Raw genomic sequence first — 22698 nt, forward strand, 5'->3', positions numbered from 1 at the left:
TCAATTCTCTCCTCAAACCCCCTTCTCTTGCAGGGACCATTAGGAGATGCAGTTGCTTCCAACTCTTCCCCTCACATTTCTGTAACACACCGCCACTACCTACAGCCCTCTGCTTGTGGACATAAATGCACCTTCTCTTCCTGAAGAAGGAGAAGCACCACGGGGACCACAAAGTGCCCTTTGGACAAAACACATGTTGGACCAGAGGACACTGCCTTGTGCTGCAGACCACAGGTGCAGCAGCACCCCAGTGAGAATTAAGGCAAGGAGCTCTTTGTGGGATACATCCAGCACAGCTTACTCCTGGAAGGCACAAACAAACCCAAAGGGCATTTTTTGCATGCAGGCTGCAATTGTTGCCAAAGCATCGCTTGGCTACAGGCACTCAGGAGCTGTGCACACCCCCACACCTTCTTCAGCTCTCCTTAAAAATGAAAATGCCTGTGAGAAACAGCAAATAGCACAGCTGCATGGGAGCTGGGCTCTCTGCAGAGCTGCTCTGTGACTCAAGGAGTTCATCCAAAAAGGGGCTGAACCTGCACCTGAGACAGAGCCATCCAGCAGCGCCACAAGCAGAGTGATAGTGGGGTGTACTCAGGGCACAGCCCATTCTCTAAACAGGCACACTGTGTTTGGGAAAGAGGAAAATTGTGGCAATCATGTCGAGAGCTGTTATTTGATGGGACAATGACCCATTAAAACTGAAACCCTAAAGCCATGCAGGCATCAAGTCCACTCTTCAGCAAAAGTGATGCTGCTGGTGCCTGGTTGAGCCCAGCTTTGCTCCCTGCAGAGAACTGTACCCAGTATCCCCAAAAACTGCCTGGGCAGCCTTCACCAGGGTGGACCAGTGTGGGAGACAGATGCCATCAACACTCCTGTGTGTTCTGGAACAGACAGGGACTTCACACACACAAGCCATTTTTTCCAGACTAGGCAGCTAAATGAGACACATGCCCTGTCCCATGCCTCCCCACTCACCAGCTAAAGCAAAGCTGTCTACAGCTAAAACCTCTCAGAGGGCAGCAGAGATCCTTGCCACACTTCTCCTGTCTGTTTCAATTCACATAAAATTCCTGCCAAGGTTTTATACTCTTACAATTAAAATGCTCTTCCTACCTTGGGACTGAGGCCACTTCCCTGAGCTTGAGAAGCAGGGAGCGCTCAGCAGAGACAGAACAAAATGTAATTTTTTTTGTTCCTATTAATTTCCCAGAACCAGGGTTTCTCTTGGTGGTCCCACCAAAACTGTTATTTCTGAACCTCTGCCAGAAGGCGCTGGGATGGAAAGGGAAGGACTAGGACAGGGAGTGGTGTGTTCTGTCTGGCAGCTGGCTCAGCTAATGCAGAGAGCAGGCAAGTACCCACTGTCTGGCCACAGCTCTATTACTGAGACTGCTGGCAGTGATAAGTCTCAAAGCTGGAGGCACAGACCATGTTAAGTTGGACTTATAACATTACCAGAGATGCTGCTGTGCCCCATCCCCACCAAAGCCTCTTGCTGTAGCATTGCAGAAATGTACTGCAGGGCAACTTGGCAGGGACTGCTGGTATTAGAAATGCTGATGGGTCGGGCAGAGCAGCAAGATGTTCAGGACTGCAAGGTTTTATACAACCAAAGAAGTAATTGGATCCAGAGTCTTAGGTCTTTCCGGGAAGGAATTTCTTGAAATGTCAGCTCTAAGCTCTCTGAGGACATGACAAAGGAAGCCAAGGACATGACAGAGGAAACCAGCTGTGACTTCTGGATAAGAAAGGCTCTAAGTCCAATGTTTATGAGCTGTTGCATGTGTCAGATGCTTCCCTGTGCACACTCAGCTTCAGACTTAGGAGAGTTGTGCGCTCATTAGCCTGAGCCCTGCTGGTCAAGGTCAGCCCATGCCATGGGAATTAGGGCTGGAATTACTGGAAATCATTCCAAGCCTTGTTTCTGGCCAGAAAGAGCAAGAGATAATAGTCTCTGGAAGTGTGCCTCATTTTTGCCATCCTTTCTTCAGTGAGTCAGCAGGGGAAAATCTCAGCTCTGTTGAACAAGAAATCCTTCTTTAAAGCAGTACCACGTTCATGAGGCTGAGATGCCTCAGATGCAGTCAGGCAGCAATTTCAAGCCCCAAGTTGCCATCCACCTGCCCAGCACTCTTCTGATCTTTACTCCTCATTGTTCACTGTGAGTGGCTTTGTCAGGTCTCGTGTTCCCTGGCAATCTCCATGTCACACTCAGTTGTAGTTCCTCTCCTCCCGACGCTCTCCTGGAGACAATCCTCCCACTGCCTCCCTCACCACATGCTCCACTGCTCCGAGCTGCCTCGTTCTAAGTCACGGTTTTGGCTTGGATGACTTTCCTTCCTCTGGATCCATGATGTCCTGATAGCACAGGGACACTGGAATTCAGTGTAAGGCATCTCTGGTAAGCTTTTGCACCCCTTTGTTTTGCCAACCCTCCACACAGATGTAGCCCTCTGGAGAAGAGGGGGCTCTTGCCAGTTTCTCTGTGTCTCTGGAGTCTTCTAGCCTCTCCACTGCTGTGCACAAATGCTGCTGCTCAGCCTGTCTCCCTCTGGCTAGCTGTCTCCGCATCGGCCTCTGTTGCTCACCACCTTCTTCCTTCCCAGAGAGTTTTGGCTCAGTTTCAAGTCCTTGGCTGATGTCAATCTGCAACTCCCTTTCTAGCTTTCACCAGTGTTTCACACTCACTTTATGTGGGCCATGTATTCCATCTCCTTCCCAGGTTCTGGAAGCCTCCTTGTAGCTCAGTGTGCCAAAAAACTCTCTCTTACTCACCCATCCTCTGCATTTCTAAAAAAAGAATACAGTATTTCCCACTTTTGTGGATCCATTAGTAATTTTTCCCCATCTTGGAGATCTGCTCCTCCTCACCAACAGGTCCCCTCCTTCTAGCAGTGAGGACCACAAACACCTCACAGTAGGTAACACGTCTTTACCTTAATTCCCAACATCTGCATGTGAACGATTATTCAGAGCCCATAGCTCAGGCTACACCTCTGTGCTGCCTTTTTCCCAACAATTCCAAGGTTCAGCATGGCCCCAGGAAGGACACTGCAGGCACATCCTCCTGGCCCTTAAAAACTGACATCCCAGTGGATATCAGATAAAATATCCCTCTCCTGTCATGTTTGGGGAACAGCATCACCACATTATTCTCTGTCCTAGTTGTGCTTATGTGGATGAAGAATCCTTAGTTACAAGGAACTCAGAGGGGAACATCTGGCAGGAAGCACCTAAAGCAATTCTTTAGAAAAAATGAATTTGACCAGGCTCTTACTCCAGCCCAGCCAACAGCAAGGCAGCCCCTGCGGGCAGGCACATTTGTAGGTCTAAATTGCTCACTGGAGCTGGTGCCAGAGGTTGGTTTGCCAAGACCCCTTTCACAGCCTGGAGCAGGAGAGGTTCAGCTGAGGCTTCACACAATGCCAAGCCTCCCAGTGGGACACCATGGACAACACACACCATATCAGTACTGCTTTCCCACCCCACCATGGCTTCCTACCAGCCAGCCCTATGATCTCCTACATCTTTTTGTGCATTACTTCTTTTGTGCACAGGAGTTTGTTATCTCCAAGAAAACTGCTCTGAGCACAGCTCCAACTGGAGCCAAGTAATTCAGCTCCTTCCTGCTCACCACTCTGCAGAGTGCTGGCCCCAAGTGACTCTGCTGACACCATCCAAAGCCACCCCAAGCACACCAGCTCCCTGCCAGGATCTTCATATCAGGACAACACAGATGTATTTATCAGGTGAAGTACCCTTTGCTGCCCAAAAAGTAGTTTCTCAATTCCCTTTGTGCTTGGTATTGGTCTTTTGAGCCTGGCTGGGGCTGGCAGACCTGGGACGTGCAAAAGCACATAAAAAGGAGCCCCTTTGGAAGTATTCCCATTAATCTGCAGGCTCACCATTACCCCAGGCCCTGCGAGTGCCTCCAGCTCAGGACTGCAGCCCCATTTGCTCCTCCACTCTTGGGTCTCTCTTGGGTAACAACCATCAATCTGAGTTTTGCCAGACAGTGCAATGACAATAAGTAAAGGTCTAAGAATACAAATGACTCATGCTATTAAACTTGAAACCCGAGCCAGGCTTGAAAAATATTTAGAGCTGTAATCAGCAAGGAGAAATTCTGAATTCAGCATTTTAACTCTGCAAGCCAAATTTCCCCATCAGAAGGGCGTTTCTCCATTTTCTAATATCACTATTAGTATTTTTCATTTAACAATTTGACAGAAATAAAATACGCTGCAGTAACACCGGTGATAACACACTTACTCCCACTTGAAAGACTGTCTTTATTCTTTCATAAGTCACTTCCAGCTTACAGCTCTATTGATCATTGGTGAGGATGAATGGAGCTTCCCAGGATCCTCTGGGACAAATCCTACATATATATTTTTTTTAAACCCACCAAACAACTATTTCTAAAATTCAACAAAACAGGTCATCAGGGCAACGTTCCATTGATTTCGTGTCCACTTATTCTTCAAGCACGATGCTGAATGCTCTATCAATAATTCAGCAGGCTGAAGGCCACCAGTGCCCCAGGAGACACAACTATCTCCTCATCTCCCACATCAGAGCTGGGAAGTGTCTCCATTGCTAGAGAGAAAGGGAATCAGGGGCCTAAAAAGCAGGGGTGTCTTGTAAAGCATGTGCACCAACTAAAGAAAAGCAGTTAGCCCTACCCTGCGACATATGAGAGCAAGTGTTTGAAGAGATTCACTCAAAATCTGGCCTAGTAAGTATTTCTAACGTGCTCCCAGAGTTAGTCAACCATTTACTACTCCAAGCATGACTTGTTCATCATCCTGATGTTAATTAGCCAGCTGCTGTGAAGTTAAAAGAGAAGCAGTTCTGCTCTGGTGCTCTCATACCAAGGAAAGCCTCCCAAGGATGTTGCTGCCCACTGGAGTTTTAGGTAATTATTCACTGGCTTCAAAATAGCTCTATTTGGAAATCATTCCTCCTCTCAGCCTCCTGTCTTTTCCCAGGAGATGCCCCCAGGGTGGGACTTACAGTTCAAAGAGTCGAAGTGTCTGGAAGAGCTGCCATGACAGAGTGGTGAGCCGGTTCCCGGAGAGGTCTCTGAAAATTAAGGGGAAAAAAAAAAAAAAGAAAAAAAGTAGTCACTGTAAATAATTCTTCCTGTACATGGCCCTACCACCTCCACAGAGCTCATCGTCCTCCTCGATGGGGAGGCTGTCAAGCAGTTTGGAACTCAGGTTCAGATTTCATAATGAGAGATTTTAATGAGGACAAACCCAAATGAAAGTTTCTCATCTTTTTTTTTTTTTTTTTTTTTTTTTTTTTTTTTTTTTTTTTTTTTTTCTTTAGAGGGGAAAAATGATTTATATCCTGCTGCAATGTTAAGGGAAAAAAAAATAATCCAATGTCTGATTCTTGCCCATGAATCTGGAGCTCAACCAACCAAAAGCAAAAAGAACAAGTCTAATTTCAGAACTTGAACAGAAATTAAGTACAAACCTCACGTTAAAAATAGTAACAGCCAGGTTCAAATGACAGCATGATGATTACCCAAGGTGTTATCATATGATCTGCAGTAGCTGAGCGTTCCAGGTGTCCCGGAATGGCTGCGTGCTGCTTGCACCCAGGGGTACCACAGCCAACAGCTCCCCATCCCTCTCTCCATCTGCCCAAACTCGCAAAAACATAAATCTCATCTACCTGGGAGAGCTTTGCAACCCAGCAGACATCTTCTCTTTAGCTGAAAGCCAGAGAGGATGAAAGAATGTAAAAAGGAACTGAATTAATAAAAACAAGAGGAAGAAATGTGTCTGGGGCAGGGCGAGCAGAAGGAGAAAAGCCCCTGGGTTCTAACAGCACAAAAAGATGGTAATGAAACAGGTTCTGTTCTGGCCAGCCTTCCCAGGGACGCCTGGCCAGCCTGAGAGCCACCAGTCAGTGGGGTGAGTGAGCAGAGGAACAGATGATCACAAGCTCTGGGAGAACCCCAAATGTCCAATCTCTTTGCTGGCCTCCAGAACACACAGGAGGTGCTCCCTCACCAAATCCATCCCTGCTGTGAGCCACAGGCAGGCTGGGCAGCCCCTCTGCCCCACCGGGTAGAGCAATGAAGAGCCAGAGGCATCAGTCACCTGAGGTTCATTCAGCTCTGGGCTGGCCAAAGAGGACCTATGACCCAAGGCAGTCCAGCTGTGCAGGGCTCAGCCCTCAAACCCTGTTTGATTTGCAATTTAGTGCTAAAACCGAGAAAGCAAACCCCTGAATGGCTCCTGCTGACACAGGTCTGATGCATGAGGCTTTGGGACGACAGATTGATTCCTTCCCTTCCACTGAGTTTCAGCAAGGGGAAAGAAATCCTGGTCCTGTCCCACCTGCACAGAACTCTGCAGTTAGGAGTGGGGAAGCTGCTCACACAGCAAAGCATTGTCCCAAAGGCTCTCCACGAGCCTGGCAGAAGAACCAGCCCAAACACAATGATGGCACAGTGCTGCCTTTTTTAAATTCTGGCTCTGCTTCACATCAGACTATCCCGCTGTGGGAACCACGGCAAACCACAGGTACCTCATTTCACATGACTATGATCCCACCATTCCCACGTCTGTAGACAAACTCCTTCAAGCCTCTGATAAGGGTGGCAGAAATGGCAGGTAAAGCTAAGCAGGGGGGAAGAAAAATATTACAAGACCCCCTCCTTTATCCACCCCAGAGCACTGAGCACCTGGAAATTTTGCAAAGACAGATGAAAAGTGGGAGGGGAAGGAGCAACTCACTGTTACTGAAAAGTGAGACAGTAAACTCCCTCCCCCAGCCCAGGGAGAAGGAGGAAGCGTAAAGGGGATGCATGAGAGACAGCAAGATGTGGGAGAGAGGCAGAAATGCAGAGGAGGGAGTGAATCTCGCTGGAATGTCCTTTCTCAAAGGTCATGTTTTGCTACATTAGGCAGAAATGTCAAGAGAAAATTGGATTCTGAAAGAGAAGAGAAAAAACAACAGGCTTTCCACGCAAATAAGGGAATCAAAAATAGCATGATCGTGTTATTACAATTTAGGACACAGAGAGATGGAGAAAGGATACATCCTCACTAATGCAAGGGGCTTTGCCAGGCAGATGTGCTCCACTTCTCAACCCCCACAGTGCCTGGAAACCAACTCCTACCACCTCCTCTCTCCCCCAGACAATAACCCACAGCAAGCACTTGGGAGAGAGGAGATGGGTCTTCCCTTGCACACATCTGGCAGGAAACTCTGTTCCCAAAGGGCAAAGCCAGTGTTTGATCTGACCTGACCATCAACTTCTGCAGGGCTGGTCAGGGGCACACACAGCCACAGCTCCATCTCAGATCAGCCTGGACACACACAGGGAGGAACGTGTCTGTCACTGGAAACAGACACCTGGGGTACTTCAAAACATCCCAAGGATCCTTCCTCAGGCTCAGAGACAGACCTCAGCACAGAGACCAAAAAGAGCTGCACACAAACACACGTTAAAACCACACCAATTCGGGCACAAAAACTCCAAAGGTCAGAGATGCCAGCACTGGGATTCCACATACAAAAGGGTACAGCCACAGACTTGTGCTGCAGAAGACAGAGCTCCTCCAGAGAAGCTTCACTGCACAGCAGTGGGAACAGCTGGATGGGATAGGTTTCCTGGGGAAGGGAGCATGTGATTCTGTAATTAGAGATGGAATCACAGTACATGCACGCCAGGAGATTAAATTATGGCTCCACAGGTGAGGATCTGAGCTCCAGCACTTTGTAACTCCTGTTTGGTGCTTGCGAGGTTCGCCCCAGTTACAAGCCAAGTTTCCCAGTGTTCTGTGCAGCATAAATGGGGAGGGTTGGGGAAAATCAAGGCACTCACATCCAGAACTAGTCCTCTCACAGCTCCAGATGAAGGCCTCTCAAAGGCCCATTCTGCCTTCCTGCAGCATTTCCACCTCCAAATCCCTGCCACTGGAGTGACAAGAACCCTCATCTTCCTATGCTGTGACTGGGCAGTGCCAGGTCTCTCCTTCCAATTCCCTTTTCCCTCTTGAATCAAACCACTCACTGCCCTCTAACCTCTCCCAGATATTTCTCAGCCTCAATTTCCTTATCCATGCCCAAATTTCCCATGATCTTCCCCACTTTCAAACCCTCCCACACCATCAGCAGTGTCCCAAGAAGAGCTGCTACTCCTCTCCCTTACTCATCCCTAAGCATCCTTTGCAAAACATCTCCCCTCCAACTGGCCCAAGAGCCATTGTGCTGACCTAAGATGTCCCTGAGCAAAATCAAGTCTTCCAAGCAAAACCTGCCCTTTTGATAAGATTTCTTTCCCTCCACAAAAAGAGGGTGCAAGTCTTCTGTAACAGCAGCATCACCAGCATTTTCTAGCTTGAGCAAAAGAGCTTTTTCCCAACCTCCCTTCTACCACCTCAAACATTTGAGAAAGCTCTTATGTGGAACTAGAAAGAAATAATAAAAAATAGAATCAGCCAGGAGCAGACACCCAACACAGAAAACTTCAGCCTGAGCAATTAAAATTTGGCAGAATTATAGGAAAGTGGAAGCAGCCCCATAGCAGTGCGCCAGACAACCTTTATAACAGCCTATGCATCAGCTCCACCTGTAACAAAATACAGCACATCACACGTCAAGGAAACGCAGACAGAGGGAAGCAAAATGCCTTCCCTGCATATTTCTCAGCAATGAACAGGAGCCTGTTTCTCCCAGGACAGATCTGCCACCAGCACTCTTGGAACATATTCAAACCGCTTCCTTGCCATGGGACATTTTCTCCATCACTCACAAGATGCTCTTTTCCATGGAGACAGTCTCTAGAAGTAGCTGCCAGGGTGCTTTTTGCCTCGAAAAGGAGCTGAGTAGGGAGATGGGGGTTGGATAGAGCTCACCTGGACCAGGTCCAGGGAAGAGCCACCCAACCCACCCATGACTCAGGCTCAACACCACTCCCCAACCCTCCTGCTGCAGCAGCCATGCTCCCAAGGCTCCTGCTGCTATCCGCAGCAGCACCTCACTGCACACCTCAAGGGCAGGCTGCTGCCACTGAGTGACAGCTAAACCCCAGCTCTTGCTCCCTCCCTCCATCCTCCTTCTACATTTCGGGAGGGGACGCGTCATGTCCCACACACCCTCCCACAGCCCCCACAGGCACTGCCAAGACCTTGCTGGTGATTGACAGGGAGGGAGGGTGACCTTTGCCATTTTGTCACAGCATGAGTGACAGACGGGGCCATGGGGTGCCCCATGAAGTCCTGAATGAGCTCCTGGGGGTTTAAAAAGGGATGGGTGAGGATGGAACAAAGAGGAGCCCAGATCTGCACAGACCAGAACAAGCATTTTTTTCTTTTCCCTTAATTAGCCAGCAGCCAAAAGTGTTTCCACTATTAAAGCCATTTTTATTCAGCTAAATTAAGCCAGTTGCCTCATTAATGACACCAACAAGCAGGAGCCCCTGTAATTAAACTGTAAGTTATTTTATGCAGTTCAGCTCAATGCAATGGCAGAAACGCTGCTGCTGGGGAGGGACCCTGTGCACCTGTCCCTCCTCCATGCAGCTCCATCCTCCACTTGCCCTTGTTTCCAAGCTGACACATTTATTTCTGCATGGGAGAAGTTTTTCACACGTTTTAATAACACGGTGCCACTATGAAAATCCTGACTGGGAGGGATTAACTTCCCAGAGCAGCTGGGGCTGAGGGAGCACGAGCGAGTGCCTGGCAGAAATGGGAGGAGAGATGCACATCCTCAGCTGTGGTCCCCAGTGCTGGACCTGCTGGTGGCACTGCATGTGACTCCCTTGATATTTGGGCACAACAGGTGCTTCCCATCATCTCACAGCTCACTGCAGCCTTAGCTGGGTGCTACAGGAGAGGAGAATGTCCTGGGTGGCCACGGGAGAGGAGAATGTCACAGCCTCACATGCTGCTGTAGGGGCAGCTCCGTTCAAGCGTTGTCTCTGCAGGAAGTAAGCTGCTAAAGCTTTGGGTTTGAACCAGAGAAATGCTGGAAAGTCACTCGGGGCTTGCTTACCCCTGCCAGATAACTCCAATGACCTCTAAAAGCACTGTTACACTCCCCATCACCCTCCCTGCCTTCCCCGTCCCTCTCCCTCCTCTTCCTGTTTAGTAAGCAGCTTCGCTCATTAAGGGAAAAAAACGTACTGTCCTCCCTTAATGAATGTGCTAAAATTACCCCAACAAGTCCCAGAAGCTGTGGCAGGACAGGCCTCCCCACAAATCAGGCTCTGCAAATATTAGACTCGATTGGAATCTCCAATAGCTCTGCCCCAAGTCCCACCAGGACACGTTTGAGACAGCCTGGAAAAGGGCTGGGCACTGCCAAGTGTGTGCAAGCCTCACATGCCCGGAAAGCAGAGTGAGCAGAACAGGATGTGCCATTAAACTGGTCAGCCTGAGACTTCATAGCTGCCAGGAGTTCTCCTGGATTTGCTCTCTATTCAGGCTCAGCACCAGGACACACATATCGTTGTGGAGGAGTGAGACAATCAACAGAGGTCCTCAGCCATGGTCTGGCATTACCTACAGTTCAGTTCTGCTCCTCAAGTAACACCCCAGCTACCTCCAGGGCTTTTTTGACCCCCAAACACAGCAGAACCAAAAAAAGGTCTCCAAGGTTCAATCTTCCTTTGTCCACTCAGGCAGCAAAACCATATCCCTTCTCCTGTCCACAGGTTCTGTCCTGTACCTTGCAATGCACATGTCACACAGGATGTGCCGTGGCATAATTATCTCATTCCCCACAAACTGTTTCTTATTCTAGGGCTAGAGTCAGAATCTGCAATAATTTCCCAAACTCAGAGCTTCCTGCAGCAGAGACGAGAGAGGGACCATCAGGAGTGACACACAAGAAGACACCCTGCCATTCCACATGTACACCACTGGTCCTGGAGGTGTGGTACTGGAGGAATTTCCACCAATCCCTCTGTATTTCTCAGCTGCAGGACCCTGATTTTGAAATTTGCACTGAAACAGGGCTGAAGGAGGTGGCTGGTGCTGGTCTCCTGCATTGTTCTTTAAACAGCAGCATTAAAAAACAAAAGCTGCAGAGCAAGTGGGAAGGCATTAAGGCACCACACCTCTGTCACAGGGCTCCCACAGGGCTCCCAACCAGTGCCAGCAGCACATCTGCCCCACCACTCTCCTCCCAGTGCCTCTGCAGTGCAGCAGCCTTGTCCTGCTGCTGCCTTCATCCCAGCCCAGCCTTTATTTGAAAGGCCATCTCCTACCCCAGGACACTTCCACACCCTCCAAGTCCTCTCTTCTGAGACATCTCCCAGCTGCACAAAGCTTTGTTCAGAGACAAATCACCCCTCAGAGTTTATTGCTGCTCACAGTTTGGGTTCAGCACGTGGTACAGCTGGGAAGGCGTCACCAGATGTGGGTCACACTGTCCCCTGCACTTCCAGGCAGAGCAGATGCAGGATCTGGCCCTCTGCACTACACTCATCTCGCCCTTGTTATGTGCAGCTTCCATTGCTCTTCTCCAAAGACATCTGGACTCTCAGAGGACTTGAGGAAAGGTTAAAAGCTGGGTCAGCTCTACAGTTGCTTTCTCTTTGCCTGCCAGCTTCCCTGCAGGGCAGAGTCCAAGAGCAGCCACAGAACAGGCCACTTTCTGCTCACGGAAAAGAAAAACCAACTTGCAACTTGCAAGAGCCTTCCCCCATAGCTGCCCTCCTGCAACCAAGAGGTCCTCAGGGCTGCAATGCCCCCACCTCCTCTCTTCTGTCCCAAACTGTAGCAATTCTAGATCCATTAGACCAAAATATTACAGTGCACTGGGCTCTCCTCCCGCTTTGGCATGCAGAAATAATACAGGAGACGTGTGCCGGCTGAGGACAAGGGTTGCCAGCTGCCAGCTCCAGCAAGGGGCTGGGTTTATCCAACCCTGTTTGCTTCAAACTGCATTGTTCTTCAAGCTGGGAACAGAGAATGACTGGGGAATGCCTCCTGCTCACAGATTTCCAGTGAACCCAGAGCCAACCCCACCTCCCTGTGTGTGAGAAAAGAGCTCAGAGCTGTGGCAAGGCACAGCTGGAGGAGATGGCATGGGAAGGAGAATGCCCACAGGGCATTCCTCAGTATCTCTGAGTACACAATAATTAGACTTCGATGATATTAGTGGGGTTTTTCCAACCTTTATGATTCTATGACCACCCTTGAAGCAATAGGGACAGGTGCTCATCAGAGGTACCACCCAGCTGGGAGGTCACTCCAAATGCCCAGGCAGACACTGGGAGAGCTGGACAAGGTTCACACAAGAACTTCAAAGTCAGCTCATCAAGTACAGATGTGATGGGACAGATTCTGGTTCTTCCTCTTCCTCCTGAACAAGGACAGTGATCTCAGCTGTTAGAGGGCTTGTAAATCAAATTTATATTAAGCAAAAATTTCAAATATGCCCACCTACTTGGATGCCCAGAAATCAATGAGCCTTGAATAACCCCGAAGGGGTTAGCAAAGAGAAAACTAACAGCTGGGCCTGAGCCCAAATTTTCCTGACTCAGAGAGAGGTGCCAGAGGCAGGGATGCACTGGGATGGTACCAAGAGCTCTGCAGGGCCTCTGAAGAAAGGCAGGGGTATAAATACAAAATTTTATATATATATATATCCAGCAATAGCAAAACAACAGGGCATACGGCAGGCTAAGCTCTCGGCAGACTCTGCTAAATGGTTTCCAATTAATTAACTGATTACATGATAGAACAGAAGGGGATTCAAGTGAGTGCTGTTGACCTTTAAGAATAATTAATATCATCAGGATAGCAAAACTCGTCCAAGAAAAATAATTAGGAAGATTCTAATATTGCCTCCAAAGCCACATCGAAAGGGGTGAGGAAGGTTCTGGTTAATTGAGAGGCACAGTTCCCACATATTTCCTAGCAATCCCATTTCTCCCTTACACTTGCTTCTGCCTGCAGATCTCCCACACACACGTGCTTCTGCTTCTCCCCTACCCCCAGTCAATCCTCCCTCTCCTCTCCAGATCCATTTCCCTGTCACCTCTTCTACACCCCATCCCCCTTCTGCTCACCATTTCTTCCCTAAAGACCCCTTGCTCCAATCCTTTATTGTAACCTTCTCTCTCCAGCCTGGCCCCTGTCCCTGCCACAGACTCATCCCAGCCCCTGCTCCTCTTTGGCCAGCCCAGAGTTCCACTCTGCTTTCCTGAACCTCAGGAAGAAGCCCTGGTCCCTCCACATGGCATCAATCCATGTTTTATCTCCAGTCAGCACTGGCATCTTCATAGGCTGACAGAAGGCAAGCACTACATGGCATCCCAAAAAAGTCCTTCCCTGCTTTTCCTCAGCAGTCAAATCCATCAGAGAGGCTGGTCTGGGAAGCAGATGTAAGAGATGCACAGCAACAGGAGGAAGATGGGAAACTCTGAATCCCATTACACCTCACCAAGCACATGAATGCTCCCACCTCATTCTAATTTCCTTGCTTCCCCTTTCCCAGTTTGCTTGGCCCCAGTGTCATGCGTGGGAGAAGGGTTGGAAAGCCATTTAGCCAAGCAGGAACTGTAGTGCTGAGCTTCTCAGGGAAGGTAGCCTGAATGCCCTGGGAGAGAGCTTACATGAGCAGCCAACATTTCTTGTGAGGGAAGTGTAAAAAAAAACAGTCCTGGAACGAAACCCACCTTTGCAGCAAATAAATAAATTTCCTCTGCTGCTTATTATCATTAAAACTTCTGTGGCTTGACACTTCACTAAATTATGGATAAAAGGAAAAATGGTCTTCCTGGGCTCAGAAAAGCAGGCTGCTGCCAGAGCCCTGTGTTTACAGCAGCTAATGAAAAGAAAGCCTGCCATTAGCCTGCGGCACTCGCACCACCTCGGCAGGGAACAGAGCTACCTGCACCCCCAGCATTGGGAGCAGCAGCTGGGCACCACAAGGGACCAGAGCAGGGGCAGTGGGCCAGCACGGGGAGGTGCACACGTGGGGAACAGAAGGGCCCAGGCCATCAGCCAGCAGAGATGGCAGCTGCCACCTCCCTGCTGTGCGGAGCCTCCTGGCCGCAGCAGGAGGTGAGGCTGACATGCTCCAGCTACGCCTCATCAAATGACAGGGAAAACACTCAGCCTGGGAGACAGACAGCACCAAGCAGGACCTGTCTTCCCCAGGCTGCTGCCTGCTCCCGATGTCTGTGGGGAGCAGGGAGACAGCAGGTGCCTGGGACACACCTGAGCATGGGCATAGGAGCAACCTCTGCCCAAAAACCATTTTGCAGCACCTGAGCGCACAGGGAGGAATCGTGCTCTGAGAAGAGACCTGCCTGCAGCCACACCTGAGTTGTGGCATGATGTGCCTCCTGACAGCCCAAGGCATGCTTGGCTGAGGGGGGCAGGGAACTGGTGGTGACTTAATCCAGCCAGAGCCCAGTGAAGCCTGCTTGCTGTACTCCACACTTACCATCACTCCAAAAGCAGAAACACGCTTTGCTTTTGACAGTTAACTCTGTCAAAATAAACAGGCATGTCTGCACACAAAAGTTACACTTTACCCATTCTTCTCAATGCATTATATACTTAAAAAGAAGTATCTTTTTCTGGTCACTGTGAGGAGTATTTTCAAATGAAAAGACTAATCACCACAAAGCACTGAGTGCTTCAGAGTGCAGCAGGCATTCCTTCATTATTCTGATGCAGCAAATTACCCACAATTATCAACACGCACAACTGGATACAGCAAACATTTAGCCAAAGCCCATGGATTGTGGTTGCAGCGAGGTTGGATGGCAGATGTCCTAGAGAACTACTCATGTGAGAAACCCCCAGACAGCAGCCGGGTAGTGGTGCTGCAAAACAAACCCATTCACGCTGCAGAGCACAGTCAGTGCCAGGAATCACTGCAGCTCAGAAAGTTCATATTCACAGAATCTTAGAGAAGTTTGGGTTGTAAGGCACCTTGGAGATCATTCAGTTCCAAACCCCTGCTGTGGACAGGACACCTTTCACCAGGTCAGGTTGCTCAGAGACCCATCCAGCCTGGCCTTGAACGCTTCCAGGGATATTGCAGATATTGCAGCTCTCAAACAGGCAGCTGGGCACGCTGGCTGCATAGCAGGAGAGATGGAAGAAGAAAGGCACTGCTGGCAGTGAAACCAGCCTGAGCACCCCACAGGCAAGCTCCCACCCAGTGCCTTGAGCCAGCTTGCGGCTGCAGACAGGAGAGCATCCCGAGAGCCAGGCTGGGGCTGGAAGGTGAAGGAACTTGTTCCAAGAGGAGGGCAGAAGAGGTTGGGACAAGCTGCCGGGTGGGCTGGGAGGTGTCGGTGCAGGCAGGGAGCTGGGTCGGAGGCCAGGCTGCCGCAGGGGCGGCCACCGGAGCAGGAGGGACCGCAGGAGCCCCGGCCCTGTCCGTGGTGCTGAAGCGCGGCCCCGCGGGGAGCAGGGCACGGCCCGCGGGACGCCCCGGCACCCGCACGGCTCCGGGGGACCAGTCTGGAAATGCCCAAGCCTGGCTTCAGGCTGAGGACAGCTGGCATGAAACACGGTCATCCTCAGGCAGTGGCACTGCTAAAGACAGGGTCACCCACAGCTCCCCGGGGAGACACACCTCTGGCTCTCACTGGCAGCCCTCTAAACACCCCACAGTCTCTTGCATACGATGTAATTCACAACTCATCCCTTCCCAAATACAAATAAGGGGAGTGGCTGGTGGGAAACTCCACCCTTTGACCAGTATTCTAATAAAATTTTATTATTCCAATAAAATGCACAACTGCCTAACTTATGACATTTAAATTCCTACCTTGTCACACACTATCATGAATTAATGTCCCATCATTCATGCCCTGACGTATCTTATTGCTCAAATACCATATGATTTTAATGTTTCTATTTTTTTGCCCTAGTGCTTATTGCCAGTATATCAAAAAGGGAAAATCAGCCCTGTAATCATGCTGTTAGTAAACCAGGATCATGGAAAGAAAAATCCCAGGACAGGTAACTTCCGTCACTTAACTTCCACTCATCTTGCCATGACTGTTCATTCCCCCAGCAGCTTTCAAGCAGGTTTCCATGACCTCATGGAAGGTACTCCCTCCCAGGGAGGGCTCCTCTTCCCTGTGCAGGCCCTGTCACACTGGCAGAGGCAGGTAAAAAACACTTTGCAGCACCGAGTTTGGGGAGGAAACAAGAGGGACAGAGAAATCAGAGGCTCTTTCTGGAGCCCCTCCATGCTGCAGTGATCTCACAAGACTGGAAACAAGATCCATTCCTTGTCATGCCCAAATCTCCAGTTCATTCTGTGCTAGTGCTGGTCTCAGAGATGGGGCGAGGTTTAATCAAGGTACAACCATGTCTCATTTTCAGGATCACATCCACGAGGAATGTTGTGCCTCTCTTTGAGAGAGAGCTCACCACAAAACATCCATTGGGCCATTGTTGCACAGCAAAGACTAGGTCAGAGGCTGACTCCTCCAAATCCACCAACTTGTCTGAAGTTCACATTTTACTCCAATCTTGTAAAAAAATTAAAAACAAACAACAAAACCACAAAAAACCTCAATCAAAAAAAAATTTTGAAAAATACAGAAACCAACATACAGCAAACCCTGCATGATTATAGGAACAGCTTCATTTTAAACACTCCTAGCATTGTCTGCAGACTTTTTAAAATAGTGGATGCGAAAAAACAGGACCTTTTCAGAAACCACAGCTGCTCATTTCATGTGTCAGTCAAAAGACAATTGATCAAATTTCAGAAAGGGAAACAACTCTCACAATGTAACTGAAAAGATCATTTCACCATTTCAAAGGAAGGAAGGAGAGACAAACCCACAGTAAAATCCTGAGAGGCCAGGTACCAGAGTGGTAGACATTACATAGGAATCTGAGTATGCAAAACTTATTTGTGACAGAATTAGTGTAACTCATCTTGCATTGCAACAGCATCCCACAGCTCAAGGTCAGGTTTCATTAGAAATCATACAAGGTATTATGCCTTAAATAGATCAAATAAAGGCAGAGAAAAATAAATGTTATTCCAGGTTTTAAGATGGAGAACTGAAGCAGAACAAATCGTGGCACAAAGCATGAAGTGCTTGAGTTGGAAACTCTCTCTCAGGTCCCACTAGAGTACATCAGTCACAAACTCACTGCTCCCCCTTCTATCACACTACAATAAACCCTCTCCACAGCCAAGCAAGGCAGCCTGCAGCCAGGAATTAGTTACCCAGCCCTCTGAATGCAGGTCAAATTATCTCAACCCAGTCTGAAGGGAGGCTACAGTCCTGCAGGGAACTGGTCTCTCCCCTGGCCCTGTGCACAATGGCTGGTAAAACCCAGGACCTACCTCTGCCACTGCAGCAAAAGGAGTAGCTGCAGTTAGCTCCTTATCAGTCACCTGCGGCAGTAAACTGGGAATAAACATGCCATCAAACCCCTGCTGCCAATTAGCATATCAGCAAGGACCTGCACTACACTGGCATCCAGGGGACAAAGCAGATGGGGAGCAGAACAGGAAAGTTTATGGAAGCAGAGATGTTACAGCTGTTTATTTTAGTGCCTGTGCTATAGGCATGCCCAGAATTTTATAGGGCTGGAGACATATGGGGGAAAATGCCTCCCCAGGTGAATCGCAGCACAAGATTTGATCTTGGAAAGGGGCTGGAGCAGGAACGTCCTTAGAGTACAAATGGGAATCAAAAGGTACCCAAACCACTGCTTGCCTAAAGATAATAAAAGAATATTTACCTAATAGGACTTAAAGGCTGGTTAAATCTTTCTCATACTTCTTATTTTGCCTATATTCATGGACAAATTTAACACCTATTTAGGAAGTGCAAAACAAAACACATTAAACTACCAAGAAGGTGGTTCAGGTAAATACATTTTATTCCACCTTCCCAGTGAACTAAGAGCTCCCACACTGTCATACACCGTGCCCAGCTGATACACACAGCCTCATGAGGCTGCATGGATTCAGGAGCATCAAAAACAATCAAAACACAATATTTTGGGTTAAGAGGGGCCTACCAGAGTGGGTGTGACAGCAGTTCAGTGGTGAAAGACCAAAGCAGGAAGAAACCATCGGGAGGGAGGTGGAAAGCTAATAGGACATCCAGAATCAAGTGGAGGGTTGCAGGCAGGCAGAGCCTGGAGCTGGTTATGGAATGGAGCAAGACAGAGAGAGTTTAATCCTGATTCATATCTAAGAATGACTCTTTCAGAGCAAGACAATAGATTATTAACCACTGAGCAGGGGAAAGTGACCCTCAAGGCATGACCGAGGGGAAACAGTGTTCCACTTGGAATAATTCAGCATCTGATACTTTGTTTATTTCTTTATTTAGTGTAAGATCTCAGTCAAGCTCCCAGACACACAGAGCAAAGCTTGCCAGCCTCGGAGAGGGCTGTCTGCAACCCTCTGAAAAGCCTCATTTTCTGGAGTGCTACGAGTCCTGTCCTGACACAGCGCTGAAGAGGGCAGAGGGTAACTCACCAACTTCATACTTCCTCAGACCCGTTAAATTTCAGGGGATGCAGCCTTGTGTTGTTCATATTTAAACCCAAACCTGTAACATGACTCTGGGAATCCCCATGTCAGAGCTACAAACTACATTCAAAACCAAGGTACCAGTTCATCTGACAAACCAGAACACTGAAGCCAACCTCATCCTCTGAAAACACCAAAACCTACAAAGGACATTCTGGGAAGCTCCAGATTAATCACAGCTCAAATTTGCCCACAAAAAGGAGCCCATGGATCATCCAGCTTAGTTTTCAACAGGCAAATCGGGTCCCTGCAGCATTCCTGCCAGCACCTTCCTGTTATTCCCCAACCCTTATTCTGGGAAGAAAGAGACCAATATTATCACACAGATAAAAACACCTGTGAAGCTGTGCATCTGACCACACCATACTCAAAACACATTTACACACAGCATGAGCCAGCCCAGGGTCTCCATATTTAAGACCTTTGGGTGAAGACTGGAAGTGAAAGCTTGATCTTCAACCCTGTCCTCACTCTGGCAGGCAGCACTGAGAGAGTGCTCTTTGATAGAAGCTGTGTCTGGGCTGGCCCACAAACTAATTTAGAGCATGTATAAACCTCCAGAAGACAGTTTAAGAAGAGCCTCTGATGCAGACAGAAATGGCAATTATTAATTTTCTAAATAGAAATCTGACTACTTAAGCCTTATTTAAAAGCATGCCTGTCTCTGTAATTACACAGCCTTAATTTGTTTTCTTTACTACACAATAAATAAGGTGTGCACAATTACCCTCTGCAAATACAAGGCAGTGCCTCCTGACTGGCTGGTTGAGTAGGCAGCCGCCCAGGAAAACATTCAGAGGGAAGCAGACTCTCAAGTACCTGCTCCCAGGAAAGGGTGACTCAGGCACTGCAAATATCCACTGGTGTGGCTGCAGGCACAGCCTGCTGGACCCTGCTCTCCTGCATGCACAGCTCTACTGTCCCACAGCCAGGGAAGGTCCTGTCCTCCCAGCTGTGCACCAATTCCTGGTGCACTGTGAAGCTGAATTCTCTTGTGGTCTCCCCAGTGCCTAATGAGGGACATGTTAATGCTGAGTTCTTCCCCACAAGGCGCTAAACAACTTCTCTTTACTCTGCCTAGTTTCATGATATGCATAGGAAGTTGATAATCTCCCAACTCGTAACTCCCTATCAAGTTTCAATAAACTGGCCAAAGGTTTCCAGTGTCATTGGGAGGACAGAGAGTGAGAGCATGCAAGGCTCTTTCCTCACTAAGCTATACTAAACACAGCAGCACACTAAAAATGCATTCAGATGGTTTATATCTCTCAAATTTAGGAACCACACCATCCTAGATTTTTCTTGTACCGCTTCAAGCCAAAGACTGAGGTTTTCTGTCACAAACATTTCCTCTGTTCAGCTGCATCACCTGCTTACACTAACATCCAGAAACCTTGGCTACAAAGGCTCAGTCTTCCACAGCCTAGACCTGTTGGTCCTCACATCCAGTGTGTGAGATTGTCCAGGACCTTCCCTGTAATAGCCAAAGGGCTGTCAAACATGCACAGAAATTGGACCGGGAATCTACCAGTGCAACTTCTCCCAGTGAGATGATCTCAAGTAAGGGTACCTGACACTGGAACATATCCAATTTAGATCAAACACACATCCACCCCGAGTTACCACCCAGTCAGTATTTGTTTTAGAGGGACTAAACTGTCTCAGCCCAACCACCAGCAGAAGAGGTAGATTCATGTTGCAAAATCCACTGTTATGTTTTGGATTGTCTCTGTGGCAGTGACAGGCTTCACACCAGCACTGATTAGACAGGCCATGGAGCCCTAATTGTCCTCACTCAAGGAGAAGGAAGAGGAAACCAAAGCTATTTCTAGATTCACACCTCTGGTTCACCCACAGCTCCTCCACTGATTATGTCAGCCTCAAGCCCCTTGCACTTAATACAGCTAATTTCAAACCTTAAAAGGACAGGCATGGCCCTGCCAGGCTGCACTTTGGAGCACTCTGAGGTCTACCATCTGAGCAGCTGAATGCTGAAAATACCCTTCACGGGTTTCCCACCTTTCCTCCCTGACTCTGTGATGGGGAAGCGGGGAAAAAACAAGCCAAGCTTCACCCAAACCCTCACAAACCTGAGCTCCTGCAATTAGAGCTGGGATAAGTGATCTGCTTGTGATTGCACAGCTGGGGCCTGAAGACAAGCGCGTGCACAGAGCAAGGGACAGAAATAGATGTTACTGGGAGAAGGCAGAGCTGTCTGGCCCATCTGAGAGGAGGAACCCTTGAGGAAAGGCACTGGGAAAAAAAAACAGTTCAGCCAGAAGTTTTCATCTAACCAAGGACTGGAAGGGAAGCGTGTGTGGGGTGGAAATAAGCTTTTGAGACCTCAGAAAATGTACACAAGCTTCAAGTGAAAAACTGCTCAGACCCAGCTTGTAACACCCTGCAAGGGTCCAGCCTAGGGTCTCCACCACCCTGTGCCAACCCCCCTTGGCAGTGTAGCCACTCTGTCATTTATTAAACACATTTGTCATCTTATTGATTCAGCTCCACCAGCAACCATCCAAACAACCACCAAAGGAGAAAGAAAACCAGAGTGGCAGCAAAGATGTGTAGCAGTAACTCGACAAACCTTAAGCACCTTCCCATGGCCCCAGCCCTGCATGCAGCCCCAGCGTGAGAGGATTGGGACAGTATCCTTCACTCCCATCCTCTACTGTACCTTGTACAGCAGCCCAAGTCTTACATTGTCAGCAGAGTGACATTTCCATTAATCCTTTTATCCCTAGCTCCTACGTGCAGAGGCTGCAGAAAATGTCAGGCCTTTGAGCAGAGCTCCCAGGGAGGCAGAGCAACCAAGGAGGCACCTTGATGTGCTGGCAAAGTGCTGAGGCCATGGAGGGGATCCCAGGTGGCACCAGTCACCTGCCAGAGCCTCGGGAGCCACCCTGGCTGCCCGGGAGCAGTGGCATCCTGGTCTGAGAGCCTTTGGGAAGCAGCAGGGAGTCACCAGCCCTGCAAGCACCAGGTCTCCCTCCTCGAGTGTCCAGCATCCCCCACGGGGAGCATCCACACTGCCAAGTGCCAGGAACAGCATCAAAACCCACTGGCAAACTCCAAGCAAATAATATACTTACTCGCCTCGAGCTCCAAAAGGCAAGGAAAGAAAGATGTTAAGAACATGATCAATCTTACAGGGCCCAAGCAGTAAACAAACACATATTTCATCACCACGTACCAATCCTAACTCTTGACAGAAGATGGATGTGGGGTTTTTTCCACTCACAAAAGTAATTCCAAAAGACAAAAACAAACACTTTGGGGAAAAGCAGCAACAATTGCCTGTGTACACATTAATGGCACATTCAGCCTCAAAGCAAGCACACATGGCCTTCTAAACTCCTACGACATCCAAACTAATTTCATCAGGAATCAAAAGTTATTCATTTTATCTACTAGATACATAAACAGCAACCACACAATTGACAAACAATCCTCGGAAAAAAAAATTCAATTGAGAGTGGTTCAGAGAGAACAGTTTCCCAGGAACAAACAACTACAGAAAACACAAAACAAATGCTACAAATCAAAATAACAAAGAGCAGAAATCAGGAATATCCCAGTGGTCAGCACTAACGAGGGTTTATTATGAAAATATGCAATTCTTTAAGCTCAAAAAGACTCAGTTCATGTTCACAATGCCCTCAACTATTCATGCCCTTTGGTACTGCAGATCTCCTATTTAGCAAGTACTTTACTGTCACTTAGCAACTGTAAATGGTTTTCCAAAAAGGAAGCTTTTGGGGTTTTTCAGTTCGCATCATCTCTGAGCAGACATTAAAAGACAAATCTATCCTGCTCTGCAGGTCGCATCCATCTCCTTGCCCCAGGAACAAGTCTGTATTGATGGCCCGATGCACCCACACACTCAAATGGATGCACTTTTTCACCGAAGAAGCCACGAGCACTGCTTTCCAAAAAGCAGGGATAAACACAGCCTCCAGTTCAGCCCACCAGCTCGTGCCCGAGGCCAGGGCCTCTCACCAAACCCTTTCCACCTTTCATATCTACAGTGGAGCAGAAAGAGCTTTGATCTTGGACACAGTCACTTGGACAACATATTTCAAGCCCACGGAGCGCCTTGCACACTGGCCTGAAATTCAGGCTTTGCTTTATCACCTTGGGAGAGTAAACAGACATCTAGAAAGGAAAGAA

General features: G+C 48.5%; 1 protein-coding gene across 3 annotated transcripts in view; it reads right to left on the reverse strand.

The window, feature by feature from the left end:
- The window catches only part of NTRK3 (neurotrophic receptor tyrosine kinase 3), a 206207-nt gene that overhangs the window by 147836 nt on the left and 35673 nt on the right, over positions 1-22698 (reverse strand). For all 3 annotated transcript variants that reach the window (XM_066328294.1, XM_066328292.1, XM_066328295.1), the window contains exon 4: positions 5023-5091. In XM_066328294.1, coding sequence (XP_066184391.1) covers positions 5023-5091 — 69 coding nt within the window. The remainder of the gene's footprint in view (positions 1-5022; positions 5092-22698) is intronic.

Source organism: Sylvia atricapilla, chromosome 13, assembly GCF_009819655.1.
Source record: "Sylvia atricapilla isolate bSylAtr1 chromosome 13, bSylAtr1.pri, whole genome shotgun sequence".
Taxonomy (NCBI): Eukaryota; Metazoa; Chordata; class Aves; order Passeriformes; family Sylviidae; genus Sylvia; species Sylvia atricapilla.